Source organism: Trachypithecus francoisi, unplaced genomic scaffold (genome assembly GCF_009764315.1).
Source record: "Trachypithecus francoisi isolate TF-2019V2 unplaced genomic scaffold, Tfra_2.0 Lachesis_group16, whole genome shotgun sequence".
Lineage (NCBI taxonomy): Eukaryota > Metazoa > Chordata > Mammalia > Primates > Cercopithecidae > Trachypithecus > Trachypithecus francoisi.
In genome coordinates, this window is record NW_022681461.1 from 9639976 (window position 1) to 9662179 (window position 22204).

The following is a 22204-nucleotide window of genomic DNA, read 5'->3' on the forward strand; positions in this document are numbered from 1 at the left end:
TGTGCCTGTAGTCCCAGCTACTTGGAGGCTGAGGTGGGAGGATCTCTTGAGCCCAAGAGTTTGGGGCCGCAGTCAGCTGTGATTGTGCCACTGCTCTCCACAGCAGGTGATTGAGCAGGACCCCATCCCTAAAAAATTAATAAACTAAAAGTTAAAAAAAAATCAGTGGTGTAAAACAACATCCATTTTATTATGCTGAAAGAAGAAAAGAAGAGGCAGTTGCAGTCGTGTTCTCCGAGTTCCTGTCTCTCTGCCAACGCCGCCCGGATGGCTTCCCAAAACCGCGACCCAGCAGCCACAAGCGTCACCGCCGCCCGTAAAGGAGCCGAGCCGAGCGGGGGCGCCGCCCGGGGTCCCGTGGGCAAAAGGCTACAGCAGGAGCTGATGACCCTCATGATGTCTGGCGATAAAGGGATTTCTGCCTTCCCTGAATCAGACAACCTTTTCAAATGGGTAGGGACCATCCATGGAGCAGCTGGAACAGTATATGAAGACCTGAGGTATAAGCTCTCACTGGAGTTCCCCAGTGGCTACCCTTACAATGCGCCCACGGTGAAATTCCTCACACCCTGCTACCACCCCAACGTGGACACCCAGGGCAACATATGCCTGGACATCCTGAAGGACAAGTGGTCTGCCCTCTATGACGTCAGGACCATTCTGCTCTCCATCCAGAGCCTTCTAGGAGAACCCAACATTGATAGTCCCTTGAACACGCATGCTGCCGAGCTCTGGAAAAACCCCACAGCTTTTAAGAAGTACCTGCAAGAAACCTACTCAAAGCAGGTCACCAGCCAGGAGCCCTGACCCAGGCTGCCCAGCCTGTGCTTGTGTTGTCTTAATTTTTCCTTAGATGGTCTGTCCTTTTTGTGATTTCTGTATAGGACTCTGTATCTTGAGCTGTGGTATTATTTTTGTTTTGTTTTTGTCTTTTAAATTAAGCCTCGGTTGAACCCTTGTGATGTATATTAATAAATGCATTTTGGTCCTTTTTTAGACAAAAAAAAAAAAAAAAAAGAAGAAAAGAAGAAAACAAACTTTTTATCTGAAGAATATGAGCCCCTTTAAAGTATCAGGCCCAGAGAAGTGTTGGAATGAAACAGCAGTCATATGTCTCCCCTTTGAGCGAAATAGTTACATTTTGAAGCCCCTTGCTATGCGGACTCTAAACTAACTGACACCAAGTAGCCACAAAATGCCATACATTCGGCTGGTGAGGTGGCTTACGCCTGTAATCCCAGCACTTTGGGAGGCCAAAGTGGGCGAATCACGAGGTCAGGAGATGGAAACCATCCTAGCCAACACAGTGAAACCCCCATCTCTACTAAAATACAAAAAATTAGCCGGGTGTGGTGGTGTGTGCCTGTAGTCCCAGCTAGTCGGGAAGCTGAGCCTGGGAATTGCTTGAACCTGAGAGGCAGAGATTGCAGTGAGCCAAGATTGCGCCACTGCACTCCAGCCTGGTGACAGAGCTCCATCTCAAAAAAAAAAAAAAAAAAAGAAGCCATACATCCTGTGGTTGGTTCAACAATGTGTAGCTAATTACTAACCAATGTTACTTTTGTAAGCCAAAGAGCATTCTTGACAAACAGCTTGGGTAATATCCCCTCTCCTGATTCATCCTTTTTTCTTTGAAAACCAGAGCCTCCCCCTCGTTCCCCAGAACACTCTCCAAGGCGACCTGGGAAGTGTGTCCCGGGCACAGCCCTCAACCATGGCCCAAATAAACTGTCGGTTTTAATTTCGCCTCAGTTTCTTCCTTTTACATTAACAATGCCATCTAGATTCTGAGGTCAGGACTTTGAACAGGCCCTGAGAGGACAGCTTGTCTGCCCCACAGTGTCTGGGATCACAGCAAAGAGGACTCCAATGGCAGGGGCTGGAATCACCAGAGGCTTCTTTACTTACTTGAGGAAGTGAGTGAAGGTTTGACTTGAAGGCTGAACTCATCTAGGACTGGAGCTCTGATATGTGGCTTCTCTGTGAAGCTTGGGTTTCCTGCCAGCATGGCTGCCTCAGGTGGATGTGGATTCTTACAAAGGGACCCTCGGCTCTGAGAGTGTCTGATGATGAAGGCAGCAGTTGCATGGTCTTCTATGGTCCAGAATCAGAAATTTCAGTGTTTGGGATAAAACAAACTAATTATTTTCTTCTCTCACACCAACACACCACCAATCAACACAGCAGACTTCTGTGACCAAATGAAGGGTTTTTTTTTTTTTTTCCCTACATGCCAAGAAGCAGACACAAGCTGGGCGTCCTCTAATTCAATTCCAAGATTATCTGCCTGGAGATAGCGTCAGATCCCACAGGTTGAGGGCTCAATCCCACAAGCCCCCTCTCCTGCTTCCCCTCAATTGCAAGTCCAGGCCTCTGGAACTTCAGACTGACTGGCTTCACAGTGGAGTTCCCATAATTCCCTCTTTGGTTTTCATTAATTTGCTGGAGCAGCTCATGGAACTTAGGGAAACACTTACTTGTATTTACCTGTTGGTTATGAAGATATTTTATTTGATTTTTTTGAGACGGAGTTTCGCTCTTGTTGTCCAGGCTGGAGTGCAATGGCACGATCTCGGCTCACCACAACCTCTGCCTCCCAGGTTCAAGCGATTCTCCTGCCTCAGCCTCCCGAGTAGCTGGGATTACAGGCATGTGCCACTACCCTTGGCTAATTTTGTATTTTTAGTAGAGACGGTTTCTCCATGTTGGTCAGGCTGATCTCAAACCCCTGACCTCAGGTGATCCGCCCACCTCTGCCTCCCAAAGTGCTGGGATTACAGGCATGAGCCACCACGCCCGGCCTTATTATGAAGATATGTTAAAGGATACAAATGAACACCCAGATGAAGGGATACACAGGAAAGGCAGGTCTGGAAGGGTCCCTAGTGCAGGAGCTTCCGTCCCTGTGGAGCTGGGGTGCGCCACCCTTCCGGCATATGGATGAGTTCTTGCTTACCTTCCTGTCAGCCTCCACGTGTTCAGCAATCTGGAGGTAAGTTCTCCAAACTCTGTCCTTTTGGGTTTTTATGGAGGACTCATTTCCTAGGATGATTGACAACCATGTAGAAATGTGATTGGACAAAATGCACATGATCTAAACCTGGCAAGGCCTGCTGTCTGTTCAGACTTCTCTCAGGCTCTCTATGTAGCCTTCCTTCCTCTAGGGTCGGGAGCTGGGCCCTCTGTGGACTGCGAGTCTTTTGACCACAATCAGATGAAGTCCTGCCTTGGATAGATGAAAGATGGGCAGGAGAAGGGCAGAGAGAAGTTCTGTTTCCTGAGGCCTGCCTCTGAGGCCCAAAGTGTCCCAACATTATAACACAACACTGTAACAAGGGTTATGGGAGTCATTAATACAAGCCAGAAACTGTGGACACACACACACGCACACATATACACATGTATGTGTGTGTGTATGTGTATGTGTGTATATATATAGGTTTAGGACTTATATGTATACGTGTGTGTGTATGTATATAAAACCATAATATCACACATAGGGTCACCTCTGCCATATTCTGTTGATAAGAGCAGCCTGCCCAAATTAAAAGGGTGGGAACACAACCCCTACTCTCCACCTGATGGGAGGGGCTGCAAAGAATTTGTGGCCATTTTTAAAAACTGCCGTGTGTCTCATACATGTTCTTCATTTGACCTCCTGAACATCTCTGGGCCTGCTTCTTTTCTTCGCCACCACTACCCTATTCCAAACCATCCTCCCCCACCTGGACCACCTTGATACCCTCCCCCTGCTCACCCTGCACATGCCCTTAGGCACTGCTCAGCCACCATCTATTCTCTGCCCTGCAAGCAGGGTGATTGTACAAACCCAAATCTGCTTATCACTAGCTTCCAACCTTCGGAGGTTAAGATACAGAGTCCTGGGCTGGGCGCGGTGGCTCATGCCTGTAATCCCAGTACTTTGGGAAGCCAAGGTGGGCAGACTGCCTAAGGTCAGGAGTTAGAGACCAGTCTGGCCAACATGGTGAAACCCCATCTCTATTAAAAATACAATAAAAGTAGCTGGACGCGGTGGCACGTGCCTGCAATCCCAGCTACTTGGGAGGCTGAGGCAGGGGAATTGCTTGAACCAGGGAGGTGGAGGTTGTAGTGAGCCTAGATCACACCACTGCATTCCAGCCTGAGTGACACAAGTGAGACTCTGTCTCGAAAAAAAAAAAAAAAAAGATACAGAGTCTTTGCTTGGCCTAGAAGGCCCTGTGTGGTTTAGTCCCTGATGATATATCTAGTTTCCTGACCCTGGGCTTCATTATCTTCCTGAGGGCTGGGTGCTGTCTAGGGCTTCAGGGCCTTTGCACATTCTGGCCCCTCTCCCCTCAAATGCTCTTCTTTGCGGACCCCACTAACCTTCATCCAGAAACCTCCTATTCATACCACTTACACATGGGAGGCTTCTCTATGCCCCAGAGTAAGTAGGAGTCCTGCTGTGATGTGGCCTTGCAGACCGCACCGTCAAGAGGTAGAGTCTATGCATGGGAGTTGGTCATGTGATTTGTTTTGCTCAATGCATCATTCACAAACATTAATACAAGAGGAAATTTGAAAAGTGGTTGTGCATCAGGGTCTGCTCTCTTGCTATGACTGGAAGCCCAAGACCACCAAGTCCTAACCAGCCTTCTGAACACTGGAAGGTCATGTGCAGAAGAGCTAAGGCTCCCTGGTGGAAGACCTGCTGACTGGCAGACACGTGTGAGGCCATCTTCCATCAGCCAGCGCCAGCCCACCCCTTAACTGACCAGGGACAGAGGAGAGAGCTGAGCAGAGACCACACAAGCTGACCCAGCCTGGAAGCCCCTTCCAGCCCAGATGACACACAGAATCATGTACAACAATAAAATGGTGGTGGATTTAAGCCGCTGAATGTGAGGGGAAACTGATGGATATCCATGGAAGTTTTTTTACTATCAATAACCTCATCAGACTATGAGCTGCACAAAGGCAGGCACCAGGTGTATCTGCTTGCAGCTTGATCACATATATTTAAAACAACACCCCACACGAAGTGGATTCTCCATAATTATTTATTTGGGGAATTAATTAAGTAAATAAGTAAATAGTCTCCACTGGAGAGACGAAATTGGCTGTCAAGGTTTTGCAGCTCTTTTTTTTTTTTTGGGACGGAGTTTCGCTCTTGCTGCCTAGGCTGGGGTGCAGTGGTACAATCTTGGCTCACCGCAACCTCTGCCTCCTGGGTTCAAGCGATTCTCCCGCCTCAGCCTCCCGAGTAGGTGGGATTACAGGCAAGTGCCACCATGCCTGGCTAATTTTGTATTCTTAATAGAGATGGGGTTTCTCCATGTTGGTCAGGCTGGTCTCGAACTCCTAACCTCGTGATCCGCCCACCTTGGCCTCCCAAAGTGCTGGGATTATAGGCGTGAACCACCACACCCAGCTGGTTTTGCAGCTCTTAAAAACAGTGACTCTACAACGTTTTTCTCACATTTGCTGGGGTCACTTTCTAAGGTGTATGGAATAGTCCTTTACAAACCAACTCCTTCCTCTCCCTGACAACGTGGATATTGCTTCCTCCTCTGCCTGTCGAGGTATTTCGTCTGTACCTTAGTTTGAGTTTCCCCCCTGAGCACCAAGTTCAGAGCCAGGCTGTGGAACACATGGTAACTAACCCAATGTATTCCCTTCCTGCAGAGAATACACAAGTTCCAAGAAGGTCCACAGGGCCTCAGGGGAGGAAAATAAGGCAGGAGGACTGAGGTCTAATTGAAAGCCACTCACCTCCAGCCCCAAGGTTTTTTTGACCTGGATAAAGTAAAACAAAGACAGCACAGTGAAATCATAGGGAGGCAATGGCATTTTGCACACCTTAGTAACAGCATGTGGGGGCCTGTGGTGTCCTGTATGACTGCAGAGGACCAGAGAGCTCTCTGGGACAATGGAAACATTGTCTCTGTGGCGGTGATTACCTGAGTACGCATATTTGTTGAAACTTAGTAACTGCACACTTAAAATAGGTGCAACCTGTACATAAATCATTCTCCAAAACAGTGATTTTGGAAAGGCCTCATGTGGTCCTTTTCTCTTTCCTGGTTCCTTCTCTGATCACCTGCCAACAGTGCTTCCTGGTCCCCCGGGTTGGAGCATGTGGAGGGATGAAGCAAAGGTAAAACAGAAATGTCATTCACATGGATCCAGAAGTAAGTTGGCTCATACTGGTACCTAGAAACACCTCCCCACACACCTTCCCACCAAGAAGCAGTTTGCCAGCCCATCTGTTCTGCCCTCTGTGTTTCCCTGGGCGGGAGTTACCCCACAGCCATTGCATCCTCCAAACCCCAGAAGTTCAGTTGAGCTGAACCTCACCAAGCCTGAGGCAAGAAGATAAGCTCCCCCTACCTAAGTCCTTGACAAGGCAGGAGGAGGGGCTCACAGCGCACAGCTGCCTACAGAAGTCTTCCTCTCAAAGCTCCTTAACGTTCCTCCTCCTCGCCACGTGTATCTGCTCACCGCTTCATCACGAGTGTTTAAATCAGCACCATCTGTAGCTCACTTGGGAATGCAGCATCCTTGGAAATGTGGAGTCGGGTGGATATACCAATGTCCATCTCTTGCTACAAATGGTGACTGAACTTGTGGCCATCAGGGCTTTTTGTTCTGTTGTTGGTGGTTTTACCTGTTTTTTATACCACCCAGCATCCATTGACAATTGCAGCCTAATTTTTCCTCCATGATGGCTACTTCCCCAACTCCAGGTGGTTTTAGTAAAGAGGACTCCAGCGACGCACGGCCTAGGTTCAAGGGGTGAACAGGTCAGCCTTGCAGATATTCAAGGCAGAGCCACCTGGGCAGAGGGAAAGTTATGGACTAAACTATGTCCTCCCAAAATTCGTATGTCGAAGCTCTAACCCCCAGTGTGACTGCATTTGGAGGCAGAACCTAAAATTCTTATGTTGAAGCTCTAACCCCTAGTGTGACTGCATTTGGAGACAGAACCTATAAGGAGGTAGTAAAGGTTATGTGAGGTCATAGGGTGGGCCCTGATCCAATAGAAATGTGTCCTTATAGGAACAGGAAGAAACACCAGGGATACCTCCCCTCACCCGCTCCTTCTCTCTCTCTCCCTCTACCGCTCTCCCATGAGAGGACACAACCAGAAGGAGGCCATCTGCAAGCCAAGGAGACAATCCTCACCAGCCATGGAATCTGTAGGCACCTTGATCTGGAACTTCCAGCCTCCAGAGCTGTGAGAAATGCATTTCTGTTGCTAAGCTGCCCTGTCTGGATTCTGTTGTGGCACCCTGAGCTAAGACAGGGACTAATTGGTGCAAAGGCCCTGGGGGGGGGGACCTGGAGGCAGGTTTGAAGGGTCGGGGAGACGGGGCCGTGATCACCATGTGGAGGATGGCAGTAGGTGGACATGGGTTAGAAAGGCCGTGGGCCAGGCGGCCTCCTAGGCAGCTTCCTGATGTTGGCCTTTTCCTAGATGGAAGCCAGCCGTCGGGGCACACACACCACAGTACAAGGATCCCAGCCAGGCCCAGGAGGGGAAGCAAGGACGCCCTAGAGGCGTAGGGCACTGGCAGGTAGCACCGTGGGGGATGAGAGCGGGTTGGAATCTAGATCCAATTTGAGAGGGGAGGACGCTGGAGGGTGGGATGTGAAAACAGGAGGAGAGAGAGGACTCCGAGGTCATTGGAGGTCTGAACAAGTGCAAGGATAGAGGTGCCCCGAGCTGACACGGGAGGCCCGCCCAAGGGCCGGTGTACAGGGGGAGATCCTGGGGTCTGGAGGCCAGGGGTCGGGCCATGAGGCTGTACCAGCAAAGGTGGTGCGGGCCCTGAAACCAGGCGAAGACAGCGCTGGCGGGAGGCAGCGGCCCCAGAGTCAGGACCGAGGAGGCCCGGGCTGGCTGCCAAGGTCAACCAGGTGGAGGCCTTCGGGGCTCGGCAAGAGCAGTTCTGTGACCTGGCGGAGCCTGGCGTCTGCCTGCGTGATGGGGAGGAACCGCAGGCGGCGACCGCGGACAGAATGTCCAGGGTTCTGGGCGAGGAATGGAGAATGAGGCGGAGCTGGGCTGCAGGAGACGGAGGCAGAGAGAGACGGCCTGGCGGGAGATGCAGGGGCCCGCGGCAGGCCCTGGAAGCTCCAGGCGGGAGGAGGGACGTGGTGGCGGGGAGCAGGGCAAGGGCTGGGGCCCAGGCTCCTTCCGCAGAGCCTGCGGGTACGGCAGGCTGAGGGGTCAGACTGAGCACACGGGGCTGAATAGCGAGCCCCGCCCGGCAGGGGAAAGGAAGGGAGGACGGAGTGAGAGCGTCTGCAACGGCAGAAAGACAAGGGAGGGCGAGCAGAGCCAAGGGAGTGCGCGCTAGCCCCGGAAGAGGATGCGCAGGGCTGGCTGCTGAGCCACGGTGAGGAGCTGCAAGGGCTCGCGGGGCTGGAAATGCTGCGGCAGAAACTGGAAGTCTCCTGCCTAGGTTGGCTTAGGAGTAGAGGGGTGCACCCTGGTCACCCTCGCACCTCCGGGGCGCCACGCGCTCGCTGGCGGGAGGGCAGAGGGAGGCGGGAAGGAGACGCGAAGGCGCTGCGATCCCGGGCACGCAGCCCTGTAGGCGTGGAGGCTGCTGGAGCGGCCGGGCAGCTTCTCGGCGACTCCACGCGTGACTGCAGAGATGCTGCAGGGAGGCAGCGCTCACAAAAGCAGCTCCGCTCACAAAAATACGGCTACGTAGGCACCGAGCAGCCGTCTGCTTTGACACCACTCGACCCTGCCAAAAAGAGCGATTGATGGGGTCAGAAGGGCGGGAGGTGGAAGGGAAGGCGGGGAGTGGGCAATGACCGGAGCCTGGCTTTCCATCCCAGGACTGCGTGGTGTTCTCAAGGGAATTTAGCCAACCATTTCGTCCTAACCTCAACAACAGGTCCTCGTGAGTCCTCATACAGCCTATCCTTAGGCGGTAACAGGCTGCAGCTGTTGAAGTCTAATTTCACTCTATTGATCGATACTTTCAATAGAATGCTTTCTGATTAATTCTGTGCCTTTCGTTTTACTCTGGACATGTTTCAAGATAGTGTATTAATAGGACTCTGGTGTTATGTATTCAATCAATTTATAGATGAAACCCGGAAAACTCAAATATGGTTACAGGACTGGATTAAATGATATTTACTTTGACAATAGAGAAATAAAAGTATACTGGACTTATGGAAATATTCTAAAACTGTATTGCAGTGATGGTTACAGAACTGTACAGATTTACTGACAATGGGTGAAATTAGTAGCATGTAAAAAATACCAGCTGTTAAAAATGAAAAAAATATATATCAGTTAAAAAAAAAATACGTGTCTAACTGGAAGAACGTAGGATACAGAAGCTGGGGGGAAAGAGGGAAGGGTAGGGGGACTAAGACCCTCATTCACATCGTGGTGTGGAAGTTTATACAGTCTAAGTTTACAGAACAAGAAATTCAAGTTCAAGCATATTGATTAAATCTAGTTAACCTATAGGAAAACTGACTATAATAATATAAGCACAACAAATTAGGAGGAAGAAGATAAGTAGCCTTAATCAGCTAAACCATCTTTCATAATGGAAAGCCACTGCAAAAGAAATCGAGGTTGATAAATACAGAAGCTCGATAAGTGCATTATTACTTAAAATTCTGAATTTTGAAAGGAACTCCCCAAAATCTAAAAATGCTAATTGTTAAAAAAATGTTTTTGAGATAGGGTCTCTCTCTGTCACCCAGGCTGGAGTGGAATGGTGTGATCATAGCACACTACAGCCTCTCTGACTCCTGGGCTCAAGTGATCCTCACATCTCAGCCTCCTGAGTAACTGTGACTACAGGTGGGCACCACCACACCCAGCTGATTTGTTTTATAGAGAAGAGGTCACGCTGTATTGCCCAGGCTGGTCTCAAATTCCTGGCCTCAAGCAGTCCTGCCACTTCAGCTCCTAAAGTGTTGGGACCACAGGCATGAGCCACGTGCCAGCCTACATTTTTGCCTTTAGGAATTGTCCCACGAATTCCTGGATTGGCATAACAGTTGGTCTTGTCCTAATAGAAGAGATGTTGAAATAATCTGTCACCTTCACACTGCCGGGCATGTGCACACACGGCCATGTCTGTGCATGTCCGTATGTGTGCACATGTCACATGAATGTGCAAGTGTGTGCAAATGTGCAAGTGTTTGTGTGCTTGTCTGTGAGCATGTGTGTCCATGTATATGTGTGTATGTATGTTTTAAGAGACCTGTAAAATCAAAAGAAAAACTAGCCTCAAGTAAAATTACAAAAAATCCCCACACATATTTACAGTGATCACTGTCTTTCATTTCTTGAATAAATATTAAACTTTGATTATCTGAGATGCTTTTATATTTAGGAAACTAGTTAATACAGACTAAATTACATTTCAATATTTCAAATATTTTCCTAAATCTCAATGACTTTTATTACTGAATCTGCTGCTAAAGGTCTTGGTACAATTAAATTTTGAAACTTTTTTTGAAAGGAGGGGAGAAATTTTTATTTTTCTAATTTTATGCTTCTAATTTATATTCTGCACATTAAGTGCTATGGAAACTTGTCTTTAGGATATCCGTATTTAACTTGGGCAATATTATTTCATCTGAATTTTTTTGGAGAAATACGACGTAGGTGTCTGCTCATAAACATCAAAAAATGTGCCAAATGAGAAAATAGGGCATTAACAATCAGAATTTATTTTTTTTTAAATTTTGATGGTTTTGGGGGTGTAGGTGGTTTTGGTTACATGAATAAGTTCTTTCGTGGTGGTTTCTGAGGTTTTAGTGCACCCATCCCGGGAGCAGTGTACACTGTACCCAATGTGTAGTCTTTTATCCCTTGCCCCCTCCCCACCTTCCCCACCGAGTCAAAAGTCCATTATACCATTCTGTGCCTTTTCATCCTCATAGTTTAGCTCCTACTTATAAGTGAAAACACACAATATTTGGTTTTCCATTCCTGAGTTACTTCACTTAGAACAATGGCCTCCAGCTCCATCCAAGTGGCTGCAAAAGACATTATTTCATTCCTTTTTAGGGCTGAGTAGTATTCCATGGTGTATATGTACTAGATTTTCTTTATCCGTTCGTTGGTGGATGAGCACTTAGGTTGGTTCCATGTCTTTGCGACTGTGAACTGTACTGCGTGTGCATGTGTCTTTTTCATATAATGACTTGTTTTCCTTTGGGTAGATACCCAGTAGTGGGATTGCCATATCAAATGGTAGTTCTACATTTAATTCTTTAAGGAATCTCCACACTGTTTTCCATAGTGGTTGTACTAATTTACATTCCCACCAGCAGTGTAAAAGTGTTCCCTTTTCACCACATCCATGCCAACATCTGTTGTTTTTTGGCTTTTTAATTATGGCCATTCTTGCAGGAGTAATGTTGCATCTCACTGTGGTTTTAAGTTGCATTTCCCTGATGATCTGTGATGTTAAGCATTTTTTCATGTTTGTTGGCCTTTTGTATATTTTCTTTCAAGAAATGTTTATTCAGCCGGGTGCGGTGGCTCAAGCCTGTTCCCAGCACTTTGGGAGGCTGAGACGGGCGGATCCCGAGGTCAGGAGATGGAGACCATCCTGGCTAACACGGTGAAACCCCGTCTCTACTAAAAATACAAAAAACTAGCCGGGCGAGGTGGCGGGCACCTGTAGTCCCAGCTACTCCGGAGGCTGAGGCAGGAGAATGGCATAAACCCGGGAGGCGGAGCTTGCAGTGAGCTGAGATCCTGCCACTGCACTCCAGCCTGGGCGACAGAGCGAGACTCCGTCTCAAAAAAAAAAAAAAAAAATGTTTATTCATGCCCTTTGCCCAATTTTGGATGGGATGATGATGATGATGATTATTATTATTATTTTATTATTTTCTTGCTGATTTGTTTGAGTTCCGCGTAGATTCTGGATACTAGACCTTTGTTGGATGCAGTTTGCAAGTATTTTCTCCCACTCTGTGGGTTTTCTGTTTGCTGATTATTTCTTTTGCTGTACAGCGCTTTTTAGTTTAATTAGGTCCCATTAATCTTTGTTTTTGTTGAATTTGCTTTTGGGGTCTTAGTCATGAATTCTTTGCCTAAGCCAATGTCCAGAAGAGTTTTTCCGATGTTATCTTCTAGAATGTTTATAGTTTCAGGTCTTAGATTTAAGTCTGATGTTGTTTAGATCTGTGTCCAGGTCTGCACCAAATCTCATGTTGAATTGTAATCCCCAGTGTTGGAGGTGGGGGCTGATGAAGGGTGACTGAGTCATGTGGGTGGCATTCTCATGAATGGGTTAGCACCATCCCCTTGGTGCTGTTCTCATGGTAGAGTTCTCAGGAGATCTGGTTGTTTAGAAGTGTGTGGCACCTCCCCACCGTCTCTCTCTCTTCTTTCTGCTCCAGCCATGTAAGACATACCTGTGCGAGCTTTGCCTTTGCCTGCTGCCATGATTGAAAGTTCCCCGAGGCCTCATCAGAAGCCGAGCAGATGCCAGCATCATACTTCCTCTAAAGCCTATGGAACCATGAGCCAATTAAACCTCTTCTCTTTATAAATTACGCAGTTTCAGGTATTTCTTTATAGCAATGTGAGAACAGACTAATACTAAGTGTTTGACCATCTTGAGTTGATTTTTGTATAAGGTGAGAGATGGGGATCCAGTTTCATTCTTCTACGTGTGGCTTGCCAGTTTTCCCAGCACCATTTATTGAATAGAGTGTCCTTTCCTCAATTCATGTTTTTGTATGTTTTGTCAAATATCAATTGGCCATAAGTATTTGACTTTATTTCTGGGTTCTATATTCTGTTCCAATGGTCTATGTGCCTAGTTTTCTTTTTTCTTCTTTTTTTTTTAGATGGAGTCTAGCTCTGTCTCCCAGACTGGAGTGCAATGGTGTACTCTCAGCTCACTGCAATCTCTGCCTCCTGGGGTCAAATGATTCTCCTGCCTCAGCCTCCCCAGTAGCTGAGATTGCAGGTGCCTGCCACCACACCTGGCTAATTTTTTGTATTTTTGGTAGAGATGGGGTTTCACCATGTTACCCAGGATGGTCTTGATTTCCTGACTTCGTGATCTGCCCGCCTCGGCCTCCCAAAGTGCTGGGATTACAGGTGTGAGCCACTGTGCCTGGCCTACATGCCTGTTTTTATACCAGTACCATGCTGTTTTGGTAACTATAGCCTTGTAGTATGATTTGAAGTCAAGTAATGTGGTGCCTCCAAATTTGTTCTTTTTGCTTAGTATTGCTTTGGCTATGCAGTCTCTTTTTTGGTTCCATGTAAATTTTAGGATTGTTTTTTCTAGTTCTGTGAAGAATGATGATGATATTTTGGTGGGAATTGCATTGAATCTGTAGATTGCTTTGGGCAGTATGGTCATTTTCACAGTATTGATATGTCCCATCTGTAAGCATAAGGTGTGTTTCCATTTGTTTCTGTTATCTATGATTTCTTTCAGCAGTGTTTTGTAGTATTGCTTGTAGAGATCTTTCTCCTCCTTGGTTAAGTGTATTCCTAAGTATTTTATTTTTGCAGCTGTTGTAAAATGGATTGAGTTCTTGATTTGATGTGATTTTCAGCTTGGTCGTTGTTGGTATATAGCAGTACTGCTGATTTGTATACATGGATTTTGTATCCTGAGACATGATTGAATTTGTTTATTAGATCTGGAGGCTTTTGGGATGAGTCTTTAGGGTTTCCTAAGTATACATTCATCATCGGCAAATAGCGACAGTTTTACTTCCTCTTTTCCAGTTTGGATGCCTTTCATTTCTTTCTTTTCTCTGATTGCTCTGGCCAGGATTTACAGTACTGTGTGGAATAGAAGTGGTGAGAGAGGGCATCCTTCTCTTGTTCCAGTTCTCCGGGGGAATGCTTTCAACTTTCCCCCATTCAGTATGATGTTGCATGTGGGTTTGTCATATATGGCTTTTACTACTTTCAGGTAGTCCCTTCTATGCCTATTTTGTTGAAGGTTTTTGTTATAAAGGGATGCTGGATTTTATGAAATGCTTTTTCTGCATCTATTGAGATGACCATATGGTTTTTGTTTTTAATTCTATTTATATGATGTATCACATTTATTGACTTACATATGTTAAGCCATCCCTGTATCACTGGGATGAAATCCACTGGATCACAATGTATTATCTTTTTGATATGCTGCTGGGTTCAGTTCACTAGTATTTTGTTGAGGATGTTTGCATCTATATTCAGCAGGGATATTGGTCTGTAGTTTTTTTTTTTTCCTTATGTCCTTTCCTGGTTTTGGTAGTAGGGTGATACTGGCTCCACAGAATAATTTGGGGAGGATTTCCTCTGTCTCTATCTTTTGAAATAGCTTCCGTAGGATTGGTACCAATTCTTTGAATGTCTGCGAATTTATCTGTGAATCCATCTGGTCCTGGACTTTTTTTGTTGTTGTTGTTGGCAAATTTTTTTATTACTGCTTCAATCTCACTGCTTGTTATTGGTCCCTTCCGGGTTTCTATTTCTTCCTGATTTAATCTAGGAGGGTTGTATACTTCCAGGAATTTGTCCATTTCCTCTAGGTTTTCTAGTTTTTGCATATACAGGTGTTCAAGGCAGCCTTTAAATCTTTTGTATGTCTGTGATATCAGCTGTAATACCTCTTGTTTCATTTCTAATTGAGCTCATTTGGATCTTCTCTCTTCTTTTCTTGGTTAATCTCACTAATGATCTATGAATTTTATTGTGTCAAAGAACCAGCTTTTTGTTACAATCAGAATTTTTAGATTTACCCACATACTTTCTTCTTTCAACTTGCTATTGGGTTAATTTATATATAGCATTTACCCTTAAGGTTGTTGAAACATCCTATCAAGGTATTATACAGGAGTTTACATCTTTTGCATAAGTGGTGCCCTGGGTTGCACTTATTTTGACCAAATGAAAAATAAACACCGCTGGCACCATACACTAAACTATCTTTGTAAAAGATTGTGAAAACCAAAGGGAACCTTTAAGGTTGAAAGGACCCATTAGTAGTTCATCTTTGGGCTTACAGAAAGAAAAGAAAAGTTGGCCTGTACTACATTTCACATCTCCTACAAATAGTGTTTCAGCAACTGAAGCCTTTTTACTTCTAAAACTTATTACACTAGGATTTACTTTGAAATATAGTTTACAACCAAATCAAGTATAATATACAGACACTGGCACTTTAGCACAAGGGCAAACTTTTTAAAAATTTGTTTTGGACCTTTAAAATTAGACCATACTATAAAAAACAGTCCACGCTCTTATATTCAGCAAATTCATACTAAAATATCTCATTCCTGTAGGATAAAGACCAAGAAAACTTTACATATGCTACAAGTTTATTACATGTATTTACATGGCTCTTTCTTCCCTACTTATTTAAAATTTTCACATTATACAACTCCCCAAAGTAAGTGTCCTCTCCCCAAAGCAAGCTTTGCAGAAACAATGAGGCCAGATCACCATAAGAATAGCTTGTGCAGGCCCGGCATGGTGGCTCATGCTTGTAAGCCCAGCACTTTGGGAGGCCCAGGTAGGCAGATCACGTGAGCTCAGGAGTTTGAGACCACCCTGGCCAACATGGCAAAACCCCATCTCTACTAAAAATACAAAAATTAGCCAGGCGTGGTGGCACATGCCTGTTATCCCAGCTACTTGGGAGGCTGAGGCACGAGAATCGCTTGAACCCTGGAGGGGGAAATTGCAGTGAGCTGAGATGGCACCTCTGCACTCCAGCTTGGGTGACAGAGCAAGACTATCTCCAAAAAAAAAAAAAAAAAAGAATAGCTTGTGCAGTGCTATAATACAAAAATGTATTTTGAAAGCTGTTGAATCACTATTAAATAATGTTTCTATAAAAATAGTTTTGGTGTATTTGTTGGCAGACACCTATCCAATGCATTTAAGAAAGAGAGCTATTGGGGTATACTCTGCCTTATTCTAATGAGCCCCAAGTACCCTTTCCACCTTCATCACTGTACAGTTTACTAAAATGCAACTATTAGGCCGGGTGCGGTGGCTCAAGCCTGTAATCCCAGCACTTTGGGAGGCCGAGACGGGCGGATCACGAGGTCAGGAGATCGAGACCATCCTGGCTAACACGGTGAAACCCCGTCTCTACTAAAAAAAAAAATAAAAAACTAGCCAGGTGAGGTGGCGGGCGCCTGTAGTCCCAGCTACTCGGGAGGCTGAGGCAGGAGAATGGTGTGAACCCGGGAGGCGGAGCTTGCAATGAGCTGAGATCCGGCCACTGCACTCCAGCCCGGGCGACAGAGCGAGACTCCGTCTCAAAAAAAAAAAAAAAAATGCAACTATTAGGAAAAGTTCATCTTTTCATTTTACAGTACATCAGGTTGTTGGCATATTAATGTCTTGGCTATTTCTAGTATACTAAACATTTAGATGTTTATCTACTTCTCAATCTTTATGTTCTTAGCTAGATGCTTATAATCTGATTCACTAACTTTCAGCCATTTACTGTCCATGATTGATAATCTTATATTACTATTTTCCTCAAACCAACAATAGAAAAAGTTGGTTCCTTTACCACTCCCTATGTCTAAACATGAATGCTTTCACTTAAAAGTTACTCAGTTGAGAACACTTACTGTCAAGTACAATTATTAATTTAATTACTTTAAGTTATACTGATGCTACCATTACATCACAGTGCACCCAACACATAAAGCAACATGTAAAGCAAATGAGATGAGGTCTGATTAAGTGTGTGTGTGTATAGATAGATAGATATGTACATATATAGTTTGTTTGTTTGTTTTTTGAGACGGAGTCTTGCTCTGTCATCCAGGCTGGAATGCAGTGGCCGGATCTCGGCTCACTGGAACCTCCACCTCCTGGGTTCAAGTGATTCTTCTGCCTCAGTCTCCCAAGTGGCTGGGATTTCAGGCACCTGCCACCATGCCCAGCTAATTTTTGTATTTTTAGTAGAGACGGGGTTTCATCATGTTGGCCAGGCTGGTCTCAAACTCCTGACCTCAAGTGATCCACCTGCCTCGGCCTCCCAAAGTGCTGGGATGACAGGCATGAGCCACCACATCTGGGCATATTTTTTACATTAATTAGCAGTTCTATACAAATAGATTAATTCCCTGGTGAATTTGTTTCAGACCAATTGACATCTGTAAACATAATTAAATTTTAAATACTTTATCTTATTTTATATCTGCACTTTCTGTTTTTTTTTGAGACAGGGTCTCACTCTGAGATGGAGTTTTGCTTTTGTTGCCCAGGCTGGAGTGCAATGGCATGATCTTGGCTCACCGCAACCTCTACCTCCTGAGTTCAAGCAATTCTTGTGCCTCAGCCTCCCGAGTAGCTGGGATTACAGGCTGGTCTTGAACTCCTGACCTTAAATGATCCACCTGCCTCAACCTCTCAAAGTGCTAGGATTACAGGCATGAGCCAATGTGCCTGGCCTGTATCTGTACTTTAGATTTTAGGTTGAAATGTCCTTATTTTCTTATCTAAAGGATTAAAGGCAACAGGAAGTGTATTAGTCCATTTTTGCATTGTCATAAAGAAACACCTGAGACTAGGTAATTTACAAAGAAAAGAGGTTTAATTGGCTCACAGTTCCACAGGCTGTATAGGAAGCATGGTGGCATCAGCTTCTGGGAAGGCCTCTAGGGAGGGAACTTACAATCATGTTGGAAAGCAAAGGGAGAGCGAGCACTTCACATGACAGGAGTGGGAAGAAGGCAGGGAGATGTCACACACTTTTAAACAACCAGATCTCATGAGAACTCACTCACTATCACAAGAACAGCACCAAGAAGGAAATCTGCCCCCATGATCCAATCACCTCCCACTAGGCCCCACCTGCAACATTGGTGATTACAATTCTACATGAGATTTGGGCAGGGACACAGATCCAAACCGTATCAGGAACCCAGTGGTTTGGTGGTTAGGGAAGAACACCTGGTGATGGCAGCTCACTGCATTTGGCTCTGGCATCGTTCTGGTTAGCTTCATTTTTTTTTTTTAAGTTGAAGTTTCACTCTTGTTGCCCAGGCTGGAGTGCAATGGTGCAATCTTGGCTCACTGCAACCTCTGCCTCCCAGGTTCAAGTGATTCTCCTGCTTCAGCCTCCCAAGTAGCTGGGATTACAGTTGCCCATCACCACACCTGGCTAATTTTTTGTATTTTTAGTAGAGATAGGATTTCACCATGTTGGCCAGGCTGGTCTCGAACTCCTGACTGCAGATGATCCGCCCGCTTCTGCCTCCCAAAGTGCTGGGATTACAGGTGTGAGCCACTGCACCTGGCTGTAACTTGAGATCTTAAACTGGGACTTGATAAACTAGAGCTCCAGTTTGACTATTTGGAAAAGTTTTGTTAGTCCCCTTATCTGGCATGGCTTGCCATGCAGTTGCTGATGAGTTGTAACCCTGTCCTCTTTCTTCTTACAAACAGTCTTCATCGGGGAATTCTGATCCTTGGTCTTCTGTTAAGCTACTGGTGGTTCTTACTGTCCTTTCTAGATGGAGGAGCTGCGTTATTATTCCTCTCTCCATCACCTGTCTTCAGCTGCTTTGTCACCTTTCTGTCTGCTTTTCAGATTGCAGGATTTCCGCTACCTGTCCTTTTCCTTGGTGTCAAGCCCAGGACAATAGGTGTTGCTTTCTGACAGATCCTTTGCTTTGTCTCGATATAGGATTTTTCATGGGCCAATCTGCTGAATTCAGCCTAGGAGCTGAGGCCAACATCTGAGTTTCCTCAGCACACAGGTTTGAAAGAAGTCCTAGCAACTTCAAGCTCAGAACCATGGGTGGCAGTGGCTCTCTCTCCCTTTCCAGAGAGAGTCGAAGCCTCTCTCCCTTTCCAGAGAGAGTCAAGGTTTGGATCAAACAAAGCCCACAAGCACCAATGACTGAGCTGCTGACTACTCCAACATCTCTAACTCAACCTCCTCTTTCTGCCTCTACCCAAATTTTAAAACTTTTACATATGGGTTTAAAAATGGTGATGAGTAAAGTTGCATCCAAATGTATCAAATAAAATTAAATATCCATAAATGCTGTAATAATTCCTGCTTTCATGCTGAACTAAAGCATTTTCTGCTGGGCGTGGTGGCTCACGCCTGTGATCCCAGCACTTTGGGAGGCCGAGGCGGGCAGATCACGAGGTCAGGAGTTCAAGACCAGCCTGGCCAACATGGTGAAACCCCATCTCTACTAAAAATACAAAAATTAGCCGGGTGTGGTGGCAGGCATCTGTAGTTCCAGATACTCAGGAGGCTGAGGCAGGAGAATCACTTGAACCTGGGAGATGCGAGGTTGCAGTGAGCCGAGATGGCACCACTGCACTCCAGTCTGGGCAACAAGTGAGATACCATCTCCAAAAAAAAAAAGGAAAAAAAAAAGAATTTATTTTCCATTTATATTTCACATAGTCTCACTTCATATTTCAGCTCTCTCACCTCTGGTACCTGGAGTCCTTGGCTAGTACTGAAATTGAGTAAAGTCATTCTCATGAGTTTTAGTAAACTCAAAACTCATGAAGTTGGCAAAACTCAAAGAATGCTTTTGGTCTAGTTTGACATTGGCCAGTATGTTTTTCATATCCAGTCATTCCTTTTTGCCCTGCTGACATCCTCACTTCCTGCCTGTGGAGTAAAAGTTAAATATTAAATTTGAACTCAATTGAATGTGGACACAAACAATGGTCACCAAGTCCGGGAACAGGTTGTGTGAGTCACTTGAGGCATTTATCCTGCCCTGTTTCAGAGAAATCTCTATTTCAAACTATTCCTATGTGTTACTTATTGAAAAACAACAGACAATCGCAAAAACAAGTTGACCTTTTTGTGTTCCTTGAGCCCAGTCACAAAGGGCCCTCATGACTGGGCCTCATGCCAAACAACTTGTTACAAAAAGAGCTAGGGTCCCAGACTGCGCCACAGCTTCATGAGACCTCTCCTCATCTTGCACGGACTGGTGGCCGACTCTGGAGCCCAGGCTGTTGCTTCCTGGTCTGGTGATGAATCCTCCATAGTCTGGTGAGTGTAAAATATATATATATATTTATATTTTTTTTTCCTGTCTCCCCTTCCCATTGTAATTTGCTTATTATATCATTTGCTTATTATATATGTATTGCCATATACTTGGGATAAAGGCTGTTTACCCTTAAAAATATTGTCTGTGCCTTTTCTTTTCCCCTTGCACATTTCTTGCACAGAATACTGCCCTGGAGGAGGGGGTGGGAGAAATCTATGGGGATAGTACATTGAGTCTTAAAATGAACTTTGAAGGTCTCCGCAGAAATAATAGTTTGGAAGAAAAGATTTTTGAATCTCAAAACCATGAATTCTGAGTGTCATAAGCAATGGTACTGTCATAAAAGACTTGTCGTAAACAGGTTTGGCCATGGGGAAGACAGTGGGCCATGTCCAGGAGGGAAGTTGTAGAAGAAATTCAATGTGCTAAAACCCCAAGTGTGTAGATTAGGAGGATACCTTACTAGCTACATGTTAAAATGTGCTTAAAATCATATTAGTGTAGCCAGTGGTAAAAAGAAGGCTAAGAATTGGGATCTGTTCTTTGCCATTAGTCTAAGAATCTAAAAACTTACCTGGCTGAATAAAAAATATTGAATCTTAAGGCAAATGAGAGCCTATCTTGCTTCAGTGTTTAAAACGTGTTGGCACTTGGCAGAAACGTTTCTTCTCCTCACCATTTCACATAGTCCAGACACAAAAGCAGAACATCTGGCGGGATAGAATATTTTAATTTAATTCTAAGTATGGGAAATCCCCAAGACTCTCTGTTTGAAAGAAAACGGCTGTGCTGCAAGATTTAATAGATGATTTGTATTTAGTAGACATGGGACGGTGTGACTTTTGGCAAAGACAGATTTCCTTGCCACAGTGGCTGTTCTCCACCTGCCCTGGAAGTGGAGGCAGACAGCAGCCCTGGCGTGTGTCATTGACTGCTTCACTCATGACACCTTGTTCTCCAATCTCTCAGCTTCTACGATCCATTTTATCTTAAATAGCTGGGAAATTAATATTTCAAGCCCATTGAAGGAGATATAAAATACATTCTAATTTTGTACGTGTGTGTTGCAATAAAAATACCCTGATTAGAAAGAAAAATTCCACCGGCTCTTGTCCAGCATCCAAGACAGACAGGAGATGGAGCTTCAGACCCAGGAAACAAGCTCTCAACCACCCCAGCAACCACTCTTTATTTTCCTTTCAAATGCTGACTCAAACTTGGGTTTCAATCTTCTGTCTTTACTTGTGTTGGACCTTTCGTTTCTTCATCTGGAGACAGGAGTCATACCCCCTCCACACATCTAAAAAGTCCCTAGTGCCGTAGCAGGCTCAGCCTGGCAACTCCATGAACAGAAGATATTAAAATCAAAACAGAGGTTGCTTGGATCCCAGGACTCTCTACCTCGCCACTTCTGATATTGAATACCCTCCACAAACACAAAGATGTGAGGTTATCTAGAATATTTACTGATGTCCTGAGAAAGGTCTCAACATGTGGTTCCCTCCCTCCACACTTTGTAAAAATGTTCAAATAAGCAGCCACTCAGCTTGTCCAAATGCTTCTTTTGAAAGATCACTCTGTGTCTTTTCAGTGACTTTTTTTTTTCATTATAATGCGTGTGATGGTTAATTTTATTTGTCAATTTGCCTGGGCTGTGGGGTACCCAGATATTTGCTTAAACATTATTCTGGGTGTGTCTGTGAGGATGTTTTCAGATGAGATTAGCATTTGCATTGGTGGACAGAGGGAAGCAGTTGCCCCTTCCCAATGTGGGATCATCCAATCAATCTGTTGAGTGCTCAGTTGAACAAAAGGGTGGATGAAGTTTGAATGTGCTCTCTCTGCCTGACTGCCTTTCAGCTGGGCTATCAGTCTTCTCCGGCCTTTGGATTGAGACTCTATATCCCACCAGCTCTCCTGGGTCTCCCGCTTGCTGATTCAGATCTTGGGACTTCTCAGCCTCCACAATTGTATGAACCAATTTTTTTAAATAATAAATCTCTTTCTATATATACACACATCCTATTGCTTCCATTTCTCTGGAAAACCCTGACCTAATACAAAGGAGTAATACATATATTAACTTTTTAAAACTTAGAATCTATCAAAGCTATTTTAAAAATCACCTTTAGGCCAGGTACAGTGACTCATGCCTGTAATCCCAGCACTTTGGGAGGCCGAGGTGAGGTGGGTGGATTAT

At 45.2% G+C, this 22204-nt stretch overlaps 1 protein-coding gene and 1 long non-coding RNA gene across 2 annotated transcripts; both read left to right on the top strand.

Annotated features, from left to right (window-relative positions):
* The first annotated feature begins 212 nt into the window (after window positions 1-212).
* On the top strand, window positions 213-996 carry LOC117098383 (ubiquitin-conjugating enzyme E2 C). Its single transcript, XM_033236882.1, has one exon. It carries the CDS (start codon window positions 268-270, stop codon window positions 805-807), a length of 540 nt encoding a protein of 179 aa, XP_033092773.1. The 5' UTR covers window positions 213-267; the 3' UTR covers window positions 808-996.
* A 6053-nt stretch (window positions 997-7049) lies between these two features.
* On the top strand, window positions 7050-19020 carry LOC117098384. The gene is made up of 3 exons (XR_004443391.1): window positions 7050-7219; window positions 7460-7559; window positions 18660-19020. It is a non-coding gene; the product is annotated as an uncharacterized LOC117098384 (long non-coding RNA).
* The last annotated feature ends 3184 nt before the right edge of the window (window positions 19021-22204 follow it).